The sequence below is a fragment of the Pezoporus flaviventris genome, unplaced genomic scaffold, assembly GCF_033815535.1.
Source record: "Pezoporus flaviventris isolate CSIRO_AGI_PZ_B2104156 unplaced genomic scaffold, CSIRO_AGI_Pfla_v1 ptg000013l, whole genome shotgun sequence".
Lineage (NCBI taxonomy): Eukaryota > Metazoa > Chordata > Aves > Psittaciformes > Psittacidae > Pezoporus > Pezoporus flaviventris.
This window is the reverse complement of record NW_026892561.1, coordinates 36,918,186-36,930,951: the sequence shown is the minus strand read 5'-3', so window position 1 is coordinate 36,930,951 and position 12,766 is coordinate 36,918,186. Positions and strand designations below refer to the sequence as shown.

Sequence of the window (12,766 nt, the reverse complement as noted above, 5' to 3'; positions counted from 1 at the left end):
AAGATTCATCCTGTTCAAAAATATTCCAGCCTTTTTAGTCTCACCTACCTAGCTATAAAGCTACCTAATTGTCTTTTGCCTATTTGCATACAGTAACATGTCCCCAAAGCTTTTTCCAAAGAACTTTTGCCTTTACAAGTTTTTTTCTTACAAACTCTTTAACACTAGATTATTCACTAATAGCAGACACTCTCACTACCAACTCTGAATTTGTCACTTTCTTCTGCTTTTAAAAGCTATCAGCCTCATAAGCTCTTTTTGTATTTCCAATTTAGTACATCTGCCAAAAGCACTTTCTGCCAGCTAAAGAGTTTCAGCTTTTATACTGAGGTATCAATATAGCAATTCATTACTGCTAACTTTATGATGAAACATAAAATGTGGATTTGCCACTAGATGGACTGAGCTCTCCCAAGTTTTCAAACAGAACCACAAAGCATTATGCAGTCTTAGTCTTTGTAATTTGCACTTAATTTCAAAATGTAAACAGACAAAACAGAACCTATTACTTATCTAGCAGTGATGAGTTCTAGTCAGACTATGCTATATCCACACTTGCAGATTCCTACTAAAAGGATATTAATGAAATCAGGAGGATACATAATATTAACTTGTTCTCTGAACAAGTTAACTGCTCATCCTGCATCCCCAAATTCCAGAGCTGACAGGGCTCAAATTCCAAACATACTTAACAAAAACTTCACCCCAGGTTCATCTTTGTGGTCTCTGCCAATTCTGAAGCACTTCAGGTAGTCCACGCATTTTATTACTAGTTAAAACCAAAGCTGAAGTCCTAGAACTTTTTTCCCAGCAGAGTTCACTGTGTCCCTAAAACACAACCCGACATAACCACATTGACTTTCACACACCATTACTAGACTCTGGAGTATATACATGGTTGTTACTAGTTTACAGAGAAAGCATGTCACATTATTAAAAACCCTTCTAAAGACATGGTAGTTTCAAACTTAAAAAAAAGCTATTCTATTATTAAAGTATATTTAGAAGACATTTCCTTGTTGCCTTTTTTTTTTTTTTTTTGAAACACAATTCTAAGATCTATGTACTTCAGTCAGAAATAGTCATAATCTTGGTAATCCAATTCTACAGCATAATCCAGTGGAACACTGCAAGCAACCCATTTGTCTATAATTATGTGAACACTATACGTAATTAGTGGCAATACCTGATAAACACTGTATAATAACTAACCCTTTTAACAGCTGCATGCAAGTACGATTTTAGGCTACCACAAAGATCCATGCTCTTCACAGAAAAGTTTTGCAATATTACAGTGTCATAAAATCTACAGGATAAGCCACAAAGAAACGGTCTAAAATGATACATCATTTATCAGCTCCTGTAAGGCTTAACCTGCTTATTTCCTGCTCACCAATGTACGTGTGCTTGTCTTGCAGTAAGACTTAATTTTTTGTCTACCTAGCAAAAAACAATCTCTAAGCATGGTCAAACAGGACAGCTAAACTCCTAACAGGAGTATCTTATTCTTCCTGGTCTTCCAAACTCTGGGGAAAGCACTATACCCATTCCCTTTCTTTGGTTCCAGCACTCAAATCAGCAGAAAAGTGCCTACTGTTTTCTCATCCTTTGATGGGCTAGACTTGTACTGGATTGCTGACCCTAATTCATTCAGGACTCAAAGCACACCAGAGACAGCGCAAAAGGAGGGATGAAATCAGGATGGGATTTCTCTCTTTTGGAAGTGAGCTATATATACATCAGTCTAGTCTGTAGACTCACTGTATAGCAATATTGTGCAGTTTTGCCAGTAAAGAAGTGGTTCAATGGATCAGGTGTGTTAAAGTGGTCGTAAAGTGAATTGGGCTGAAAGAGGAAGGATTTCTTTGTTCTTCTCTTTCTGTTCTTCCCTGTACCACATTGTTCTGCCAACACTAAGATTACTTGAGAGATAAGCTACGTTCCCTTACTAACTTAAAAGGAACAACTTGCAGGTTTACACTTCTATCGTACATAGCACTCCATCCAGTCACAGCCTGCCCTACAGCACACCTCTGTCTCCAAACACATCCTCACCCGTCTCCAAACCTCAATACAGCAGCACAAACCTGCACTCAGCCATACATACAGACCCTAAAAATGCAGTTTCTTATAGACAGTAACTGATGAGATGTCAGAGATCTTTGAAGTAAATCAGTAACCCTGATTTATTTTTGTACTTAAAAAATAAAATTGAGAAAATCTTGATCCACACTCTACTCAATTCATCCTTCACTGGTGAGACCATATGAGATTAAGTTCTAGTATATGAGAGAAATTATGCTTTTGAAGTATCAGAAATTGTGAAGTAGAAGGAATACAAGTATATTTTCTCTAAAAATACCAATGATTAGCAGAGAAGCACAAGGCAAAATAAATAATCCCAAAGAGGAAAGCAAGAACATTAAAGACTTATGTTATTACAGCCAACCTACTTCCAAACACTTTCATACCTTCCAGTTAGATGGATGCCAAAGGTGAATGCTAATAGTTGTGGAAAGTCACAATAGTTACTCAAAAAGCCCTAACTATTCACATATTTAGCAGAGAGTTTCATGAGATGACTTAGCCAACTTAATAGCTCACTACTAGCAGAAGGTAAAAGTTCTTTGCTTTCCCAGCAGCAGTGAGATGCTAGATTACTCAGCCTCAGACTCCTGCCATTCATCCATCTTCTGAGACCGATTTGTTTTTAATTTATCAAAATAAAACCCCAAAAGGAGTTGACATTAACTCTCTAAAACAGCCATGTTAAAAACATCAGAAACAGGGAAGAATTATCATTTAAAGAATAGTGTTGGCCAAAAATACAAGTGAACATTATTGGAACATAAGTAAGATCACATTGGAAATCGGTAAAAAATATTAGAGCTTCAAGAAGCACAGGAAATGCCTTGAAACTCCAGAGAAAGTATGAATTTTGCTAGCCTAAAGGAGCCTGCTCCACTGGTGAAGGAAATAGTTTGCTGGATTTCTGATCCAAGATGTCCCTGCCAGATCTCAAGCTTTCATTTGACGATGAAATAGAGCAAAATGGGTGGATTAAGTTCCCAGATCATCTCAGGCAAGACCATGTGGAAAGCCAGATATGGATCATTCCAGTTTTATTAAGGAAAAACAAACAAATAAACAAACAAACAAACAAAAACAAAGTCACAGGTCAATCAAAATCAACTTCCTTTACTAGAACAACACAGGATTACTTTGTCCAGGTATTTGGACATGCCTGAGTGTAAACAGACTCTAGGTTTCACTAAGATTTCAGTAAGAAACCTAAGTTTACATTATAAAATGTATCAGTGCCTATAGCAACATAGTGTGTATAAAGTTTTAATAGAACAGTACAACATTTAGATTAAAAATGAAAAAATACTGTGGTAAACAATTCTCTCCCATACTAGACACTAACAAGGGCTACAAGTGTTTCAAGTAAACATCTTAAACGTGAACTAACTGGATTTTGATGTAATATTCAAGATTGATTTTACTATTATTTGCAAAGTATTTCCCTACTTGAAACCACTAAAACCAAAATTCATATTTAAAATATGCTGATATACTTACAGGATAATGTTTCAAAGTGCAAATAGAAGACATGGACACAAAGTGCATGAAAACATAAATATCCACAATATCCAGGCTCTAAAGAGACACCAGTTTAGAAGAGCCAGAGAAGCAGTGGATCAAAGGGAAAGCATTTTCTTCTTCCCAGACATGGCAAAGCAGCTCTGAACTTGCAGACACACTGCCTCGGATGCTCACCAGCACTCAATCAGGTAGTAGCCAAGCAACTTAACTAATTTTGAAGAAGCTTTATGGACTGTTGTATGGTTTATAATCTATTTTGAAGTCCTAAGTAATCAAGTGTTAAATGTTTAACACATACTTCTGACAGAGATACTGCCCTAAAGGATTCAGTTGTAGGTATACAGGTGTGTCAAAAGTAATTTAAACCATTTCTCTTCTGATGCAAGATAGTTACAAAGATTTCTTAACACATTACACTTTCAATGAGTTTTGAACTGCCACCAAACACTATGGACTGAATTAGTTACTGTTAAAAAAAAAAAAAATCCATTTACTTCAATAAACCAGTGCTAGTTTACATGAGAGGAGAAGACAGCCCAAACTCAGAAGAGTGAAATCACCCACTGTGTTAACTGATCAGGCCCCACAGGCTGCCTGCTTCAATTCACAGGCCTAGAAGACTTAGACAAAAACAAGGATGAACGAAGTAGCTGCAAAGTGCAGGATGAACAAAGATTTTACAGACTTTACAGATTACACAGATTTTATAGCACTGTTTTTCAGAATACAGATCACTTGATCACTGAAAAAGTGCAGAAAAGCTTTAGAAAACATTCAAAAAAAGGTTCACTTTAGTCTGCCTCGTCTCTTACCTACATTTTAAAAGGAAGGTATTTCAAACATTCATATATAATCTGCCCCCTAGAGATAACTAAATTGTGGTTGGGTTACTGAGGGGGTGGTGTTGGTTTGGTTTGGTTGGTTGTTTTTTAAGATCCTCTAATGAAAATCTTACTGTAACAGAAGTGAAAAGAAATTGCTTACAGAACACTTAAACAATCCTATGCCCCATACTAGTGACCCATATCCGCAATAGCACTGAATTCCAGAGATTCAAGACATACAGAACGCCACGTTCAAGGGCAGAAAATTAATTACAGAAAAATGTCTTAACTACCAGATAACTTAAAAGACAAAATGCAAGGCAGCAGTAACTAGAGTTCTCTTTAAAATGGGATGTGTATCAAAATCCAGTTCATATTAGATATATGTATCAATCTACTGTCTTAAGTGAAAACAAATTTGAAAGCACAGTAATGTATAATTTCCACACACAAATTAAAAAAATCAGTGCTAAACCAGCTTTAATGTAAGAGCAAAAGGATGCTAAAAAAAATTTAAAACTTAAAAAAAAGGTTGACCTTCCAGATTCTAACCCACCCTACCTACACAATGATACAACTCCTAAGTTACTACATACTTCAAACTACAAAACCTACAAACAAAACACATGAAAACATGCAGCCTGATTTATACAGCCTGTCCCCAGGTAAATTTTGATTTTCATTGTAGAAGGCCAACCCATGTTTTGAAAGAGATTAAGTGAGGACCTCAACAAGTAAATATGATCTTTTGAATTTGATAAATACATAGAAGCTCATAGGGTCAGGCCTCATCTGATGCAGTATGAACAGGCAGCATGAAAACCAAAGTGGCTTTAGAGTATACACCTGACTCCGCAGGTTTACATTCTTTTCCTTGTTTAGTCACTGCTCCACTTCAGAAGTGAAAATAAATCTGAAAGGACCCTTCAAAAGATCATTCCAGCAACTGAAGTGGGGAAACAGTCTGACCTTCAGCATAAAAAGTACTTCGATGCAGCATGTCAAAGCAGATAAACAGAAAAATCTAAATACAGTTCTCCCCATACCTCCCCAAACACTGACCTTCACCACTCCAGAACTGACCTTAACTCAAAAGCTTTGTAAACATCAGGAGAATTATGAAAACCAGAGGAAGTCTCTTTGCAGGTGAAAAAAATTCACACTGAAAAACTGGAAGTCTGTAGCTAACAACAGAAACTTCAGTAATGTTAGAAAAGAGGATACATGTTTCTGGATTTTCAGAACTACTTCACTGATCATGGAAAAGGACTTACAGTAAAATTTTCAATTTAGGCCTCAATGTTCTGATAAACTGAATTACTCAAAATTGGCTTTTTGGCTTTATTTTTTTTAAACACAGGTGTGGTACTTTGAGTAGCTAACTACTTCATTCTCAAATAAAAGCGTAAAGTTTTCTTTTAATAATCAGAACCAAGTCAAAAATATAAGGCATTTCAGCCCACTCTGGACAGCTTCAGTTTGACACTTATCTAGAATAAAACTGCTCATAATGTGTTTATTTAGGTCATAGCATTCCATCCTATGTCAAAATGCACAGCTAGTGTTAAATGTGTTTATGTAATGCTTCATGTCACAGATACCCAGAAACACCACAAGAATTCAAGATATGTACACACATTTACAAAAACACCAGAAATATTTACAGTGAAGTTTACTTGTTCCAGAATAGAGTCCAAAGAAGGAACAGTCAGATTTTCAATGTTCTTTTCATACGTGGTGAAAAATCAGTGAAGGAAAACACTGTTCTTCACAGGATTCCTTATTTGAGATGAATTATTTTTTTAAAGGACTGAACAGGTAAATCCTGTATTACTGTTTCACACTGTCATTTAAATACTGACTCAGTATTCAAAAGCCATCTTAGAGAATAAGGATAGTTAATTTTTAGTGCAATACAACCCTGCAACTTTTCTTCAAAAAACACAAAGTGCCCAGTGCAAAAATCTCTCTGCACTACTGGCAGTCACAACTATTTGAACATAAATCCTTCAGTTCATTGGGGATTCAGATAGTACAGAAAGCCTTGTCTGTACTAACAGCAGTACATGCCTATTTGAAGAAAATTAAAGCCTGTGCAGAAATAAATTAAGGTACCTTAAAACACATTACTGCTACATTAACTGTGCATGGAATGGTTTGGACTGGAAGGGACCTTAAAGATAATCCAGTTCAACCCCCCTGCCAAGGGCAGAGACACCTTTCCACTAAGACCAGATTGCTCAAAGCCCCTTCCAACCTGGCCTTGAACACTGCCAGGGCTCTGAGCAGCCCGTTCTACTGCCTCACCATCCTCACAGGGAAGAATTTTTTCCGAATGTCTAACCTAAATCTCCTGTCTGTCAGTTTAAGCCATCCTCCGTTGTCCTATCCCTACATGCCCTTGTAAAAAGTCCCCCTCCAGCTTTCTCGTCGGTCCCTTTAGGACTGGAAAGCTGATACGTTCGTCTTCGAGATACACGTATTACCAGCATTCTGCCAAAACGACACTAATAAAGAACTCCGCCGATCGCGTTTTGTACGAGGTTCGTACCCACCCCCCCGCCCCGACACAGGCCGCGCGCCCTCCGGCGGGCAGCCCCGCGCAGCTCCGCGCACTTCCCGCGCACGCTGCCCGCTTCGCAGGGCCGGGCGCGCCCGGTCAGGGCAAGGTAAGGAGTCACTAACGCGTTCGGACAGACAGAGCCACTGACGCGAGAGTACAGCAGAAAAACGGCGCCATCGCCGAGATCCGACACAAAACGCCCAAAGTGGATTCCGGATTATTTGCTGGATATTTTTAGTTTGGTCTTAAAGCGATCAGCATCGCCCTTCCGCACTTCAACTGGCAAAATTAAAACCAAGATAGCACTTTCATTCTCTGCTTTTCTTCCCAAGTTCATTATTTAAGCATGAGAATATCTTACAAATAAAAAAGGGATGTGCAGTTCTACAAAAGGAAGGAAAGAAATTTAATTCTATAGCAATTAGTTTCCAAATTGCATCAATAAATATATACATATTTGCAACTGAAAAATGCTTTGGACAGATGAAAGATAAGTAGATTCAGACAAGCTAAATTCTTCCCTCTGGGAAATAAAGCATTCAACTTTAAGCTTCATAATAAATCATTCACACTATCAAAAGATCCATAAAAATTTAGGCTCCTCCCCCCCACCTCGGTGACTTTTATTCAACACCAACGTTTTACAATACAGACACATCTATCTAGAAATGCACCACACGTATGCATGGATGTATACATGTACACACACACACAACTGTTCCCAATTCATAAAATCTAATTCAATTATTTTTTGTTAAATAAGCAACAACTTAGAAACACTGAATATTCAAAGTAAGTTTTAGAGAGAAACATTTCTGACTGTCTCACAAGTAACTTCACACATATATCCCTTTAATTCTACACGGGCTTTCCAGTACCTGGCCTTCTTGTTACATCCTTCACATTGCATGTTAATTTTACTGGTGGAAAAAAACAAAAATGCATTTTTGCCGTAACACTGAACATCTTCTGTTTACTATTCTGAGAATTACCAAATTATATATGTTTTATTAGTCTGAACCCTAAACAGCTGCTGTAGTCCTAAAACGACTAAATGCCCAAGGGCACTGTTAAACCCAAACCTGCCACTAACAATTGCTTCCATCAATACGATGTCAGGAGGCATTTCCAGCCCTGCATCTCAGTGCAAGTCTCCTGTGTATTTAATTCTCTACAGCTGAAGAACATGAAAACCAACTGCAATAAAACTGATTACATTATGATTAATGCTGATTAATGGAGAATGACGACATTTTACATGCGGCATTCAGTAAATTCAGAATGTTGTTCCAAGGGATCTTTAAGCAGTAGGCATGATAATTCACTACTTCTGTCACAACCACCAAGAGCTCTGATAACCGAGTAAGGCATGGCACAAAACAGACACTATTTAACCAGAAATTTAAGGCACAGTTACATTAAACATAATGGCAATCATTCATTAAATGCAGCTCATACTTTCAGGAAAGTCCTCTTATAGACCCACCTTACATCCAAACATTAAAGATATTGTGTTGTTGGTACATGCTACTTTACAGTGGCATAGCATCGGAGAAAAACAATCCAAGTTTTTTATGCTAGGAGACATTTTTTCAAACCCTGTGCACTTCAATCGATCCGTGACTGAGATTCCAGAAAAATGCCTCTGTAAGCGCTGCTTGCTCCCTGTCTTTGACATTTAATCTAGGTCCATAGTGTTCAAAAATAAGCCTTTACAGAAATAGGTTGAATCCTTCATGAAAGATGTTACTTCACGTTAGAAACCAGATCTTAAAAAAAAAGCAAAGAAAAAATCCCATGTCCATGTTTAAAATTCCCGAGTCAGCCTTGTATTTAATTACATTAGCGCCAGCTTGAAGGGACAACTGTCTCACGGCCCAAAGTAACACCGCGATCAGCTCAGCCAGCACCCCGGGTTAGATCCAAGGCAGCTCCACCTGCTGCAGTGCGAGGACTGCTATCTCCTCCATGAAAACAGGAGCGACTCCAGCAGAGCCACTATGCTCAGTGCGCGCTGGCTGCTGAGGGGAGGGGCGAGATGTTGCAGCAGGGGACTCATTGCACGGCCCGACAGAGAGAAACCTAACGCTTCCTGCAAGGTGCTTTCGCACTGCACCAATGAGCATGTGAAACCCCGCTTTAAAAATCAGCTGTGCGTAATGATAAACCCAGCGAAGTTGTAAGCATAACAGCAGGGAATTTGCTGATCTGCAGTTTACACTAGCTTTTTCAAGGAAGAGTCAGCAGATCACAGAATGAATGGCTATGGGATATTTAGCCCATTGCAAACACTAAAAATTCAAGGTTATTTGACACATGTCAAAAAAAATGTTCTTAACTGCCTAGTAAAACTCCTAATGGTCTACACCAAAAGCAATAAAGAAACAGGTGCAGAAACACATGAATATTCCTGAAATTCACCACTCAATGAAATCAAAAGCTGCTATTTTTTTCCCCAGTTATCTCTAAGAAATCATGCGTAATCTGGACTAGGCATCAATTTGGTTATGAGGAGTTCTTTCTATAGCACCTCAAGCACAGTGTACATGTGAGCACTTAAACATAAGAGTTTGAAGAAAAAAAGCTTTCTTCCTTAGAACTGAGGTAAAAATGGTCATGGTCTCCTTAAGATTTCTTGGTCTTTGTTGTGTGTAGCAAGTTTAAGACACAAAACTCTTTTTTTAAAATGTTTTGGTTTGTTTTTTTAATCAAGCCCTGTAAGGATTCAAACTTTATTTCCTTTTTAAAAAATACAGGGGTCACCACAGGATTTATGTATTTTAACAAATCACATTATAGAATGTGATCAAAGCCACATCCTCTGTGATTTCTTTGCTCTTATACCATGACCTAATAAACCTCTGCAAAAAGCTTCCATGCAGTCCTGGCATAAAGGTTGGCCTCGATGATCTTAAAGGTCTTTTCCAACCTAGTTGATTCTGTAATTCTGTGATAGCAGCCACCACTTCTATTTTTAATTGTACTGTATTGTAAAAAAATTCCAGAGAATCCTTGTTAGATCCCCCTCTCTTTAGGACATGACTGTTCACCTAAGTTTACATCTGTAGCAGCCTTCTGTCATCTCCCTTTTACTTGATTTGGTTTACCTGATAAGCACCCCTTGAGGTAGAAAGTTTAATGTAGTATAAAATTGGCATCCGCACTTACAGCTCAGAAATGAGTAACTTCATGAATTATACTGAGACAGTCATCTTTATATAAATGTGCAGACTGATGAAACCAAAACTAAGGCAAAATGTCTGGAGAAAAATGTGTAACTCAGCCCACAGTAAACCTCAAAATAAACTTCATTTGCATGAGGACCTCTTTCTTGGTAGAATATCTGAGGACAGCATTTCCATACTAATAAGAACAGTTTTCTTTCCACTGTGTGCTGTGACCTACAGTTTGTCACCAAATAGTCTTAGACATCATTTCCCACAGCAGGTCATCTTCTGCATGCAAGTACAGCAATAGGGGCAGGACCAAAGGAAAAAAAAAATAAAGAAGAAATCTCTAACACTGCCTTCAACACCACAGAAAAAGAAACAAAGACTGTAAGAAACCAACAACAACAAAGAATACTCCTTCTTTGTTTAGCTAAATTAGGTGAAGTTTTTCTTGCAAGAATATTGAAATCCAAGGGTAGCCCTAAGTAGAACAGAATGATGAAGAACCTAGAACTTCTTTATTTTCCTAGAGCTGACTGGGGGTCACCATACAGTCTCTTGCCTGAAGAAATAGGGCAGAGCACAACTTACCACCACAAAGGAAAAAGGAAAAAAATGCACAAGGGGAAAGAAAGCAGTCACAGGCTGCTGCCTCTTCCCAAACACAAGAATGTTCCCATCCCACAAAAACAACCTTTTCAATGCACCACAGATCAACAATCCATCTTGCTTCCGTATCTCCAATCACATTGTAATACTCACTGTTTCTCACTAAAATAATGCACAAATGCATGGCAATTTCATGACTACAAATAAAGTCAAAGCCAAAAGCAGTTCTTGAATGTTGCAGAAATAGCTTTTTGTGATGCAGAAAATACAAGCTCTAATGTGCCATGGGCACAGACAAATCAGTAAGAGGAAGATACGAGTCTACACATCCACAAAGGATTCCATCAGTAAGATACAATGAAGAAGAGAAAGCTTAAGTAACTTCAGGCAATTACATCTACATTGTTGATGAAGACTAGATAAAGCATCTGAATCTTTCAGCCATATATTTGCAACTGTAAACAAATAAATTCATTACACTATATGTCTTGATCTTTATACAAAGATGGAACTTTTTACATATCTTGCTGTCCACAAGATTAAAAATACAAATATTTAAGATTGTAAAATTAAAATATATTCTTACATATTTTGCTGACTAAATTCAGAGATTCAACTGTAACCAAGGTTTCACTTGTTCAAAACAATTATTTGTACACAAAGCCTCTTTAAATACACAGTTGTGAACATAAAACTTTCTGGAATATGAAAATACAGTATGGTACATACAGAGAAACATAAGCAACAGATTATTTAGAAATCTCTTTTTGAGCTCTGAAGAGACATTTCCACTTATTTAACTACTACTCTGATTCAAATTGAAGGTTGGATTAACGTTTCAAAACCAAAAACCAATTTATTACCACAAAAAACTAAGCTCTTGATGAGACGAATACAGCCTTAACTCCTTAACTATCTATCAATACTCCCAATTTATCAGTCTGTATCTCGTGTTATCACATACAAGCTTGAGCTCCTACAGTTCAAGCCCATAGTTTCCATGCTGATTATACAAGGCAACACTTTTTAAACTGGGAGATTGCAAGATACACACAGAGCCAAGGCTTCATCCAGTGATGCTGTACAGTCAGGAACACATCAGTATTCACCGAATACAGGAAAAAAAAAAAACAAACAAACCTAAATTTTGTTCTTGCACCTGATATAATACAAACGTTAACATGACAGTTTTAACTAGAACAACCTAAAGAAACAAAGTCAAAACATTTAAAAATTCATGTTTACTCAACTGTGTTGCCAGCTAAAGGACTGTTTCCATCCTTATGAAAACACTACAAGAAGTAAATTACCTTTATTTCAAGTTTGGCTTGAATGTTTACTTGGCAAGAACCCATCTTTATGCATATAAAAATATGAACATTGTTAAGATCTTTAATCAATAAGCAAGTCTAATTTTGTTATTAGCATAAAATAAGAAAGCTAACTTGAAGTCTCCCCGCACAGTACAAAGCATCAAGACAGAATCAAGAGCTAGGTGGCATCAAAAAACCACACTACAATGCTTTCAGAAACTTAATGCTTCTGTTAGGCATTTGCCAGCTATTCTTTACTAAACACACATAGTACCAGTTTCATTGATATGTGTTCCACCCAGATCCTTAATACAACACAGGTTAGGAAACAGCAATCTCATAAGCAATAAGACATAGAGCTTTTAATGAAATAAGTAACTGGAGGTCTAACTTGACAAATGTACCAGCTATTCAGACTGCCAAATTGAAGGGGAAAATATATATATATTATAATATATATACTAAATATAATATAAATATATACCTTCAAATTTCTTTAGACAGAACAATATCCGCCTAAGTGTCACCTCAGGCATCCATCAAGCTGGTGGGACTCTAGCATAGGTCCCTCTATCTCAGAAGCCTGAACTGGTATCCTTCCAGGATACTTAATGCAACCCAATAAAAAATAAAAAAATTTGGATGTTGAAAAGCATAATCTAATAAACTTACTTTAACCTC

At 37.3% G+C, this 12,766-nt stretch overlaps 1 protein-coding gene across 23 annotated transcripts in view; it reads right to left on the bottom strand.

The window, feature by feature from the left end:
• The window catches only part of DLG1 (discs large MAGUK scaffold protein 1), a 164,229-nt gene that overhangs the window by 103,981 nt on the left and 47,482 nt on the right, over nucleotides 1-12,766 (bottom strand). Inside the window, exon 1 of one of the 23 annotated variants that reach the window (XM_061452855.1) lies at nucleotides 8,480-9,286. The exons of 20 other annotated variants lie outside the window; for them this stretch is intronic. In XM_061452855.1, the coding sequence (XP_061308839.1) occupies nucleotides 8,480-8,671 (192 nt within the window). In that variant the 5' untranslated portion in view covers nucleotides 8,672-9,286. Of the gene's footprint in view, nucleotides 1-8,479; nucleotides 9,287-12,766 lie in introns of those variants that run through there. 2 more of the 23 variants (XM_061452859.1, XM_061452857.1) reach the window with 2 other exon arrangements.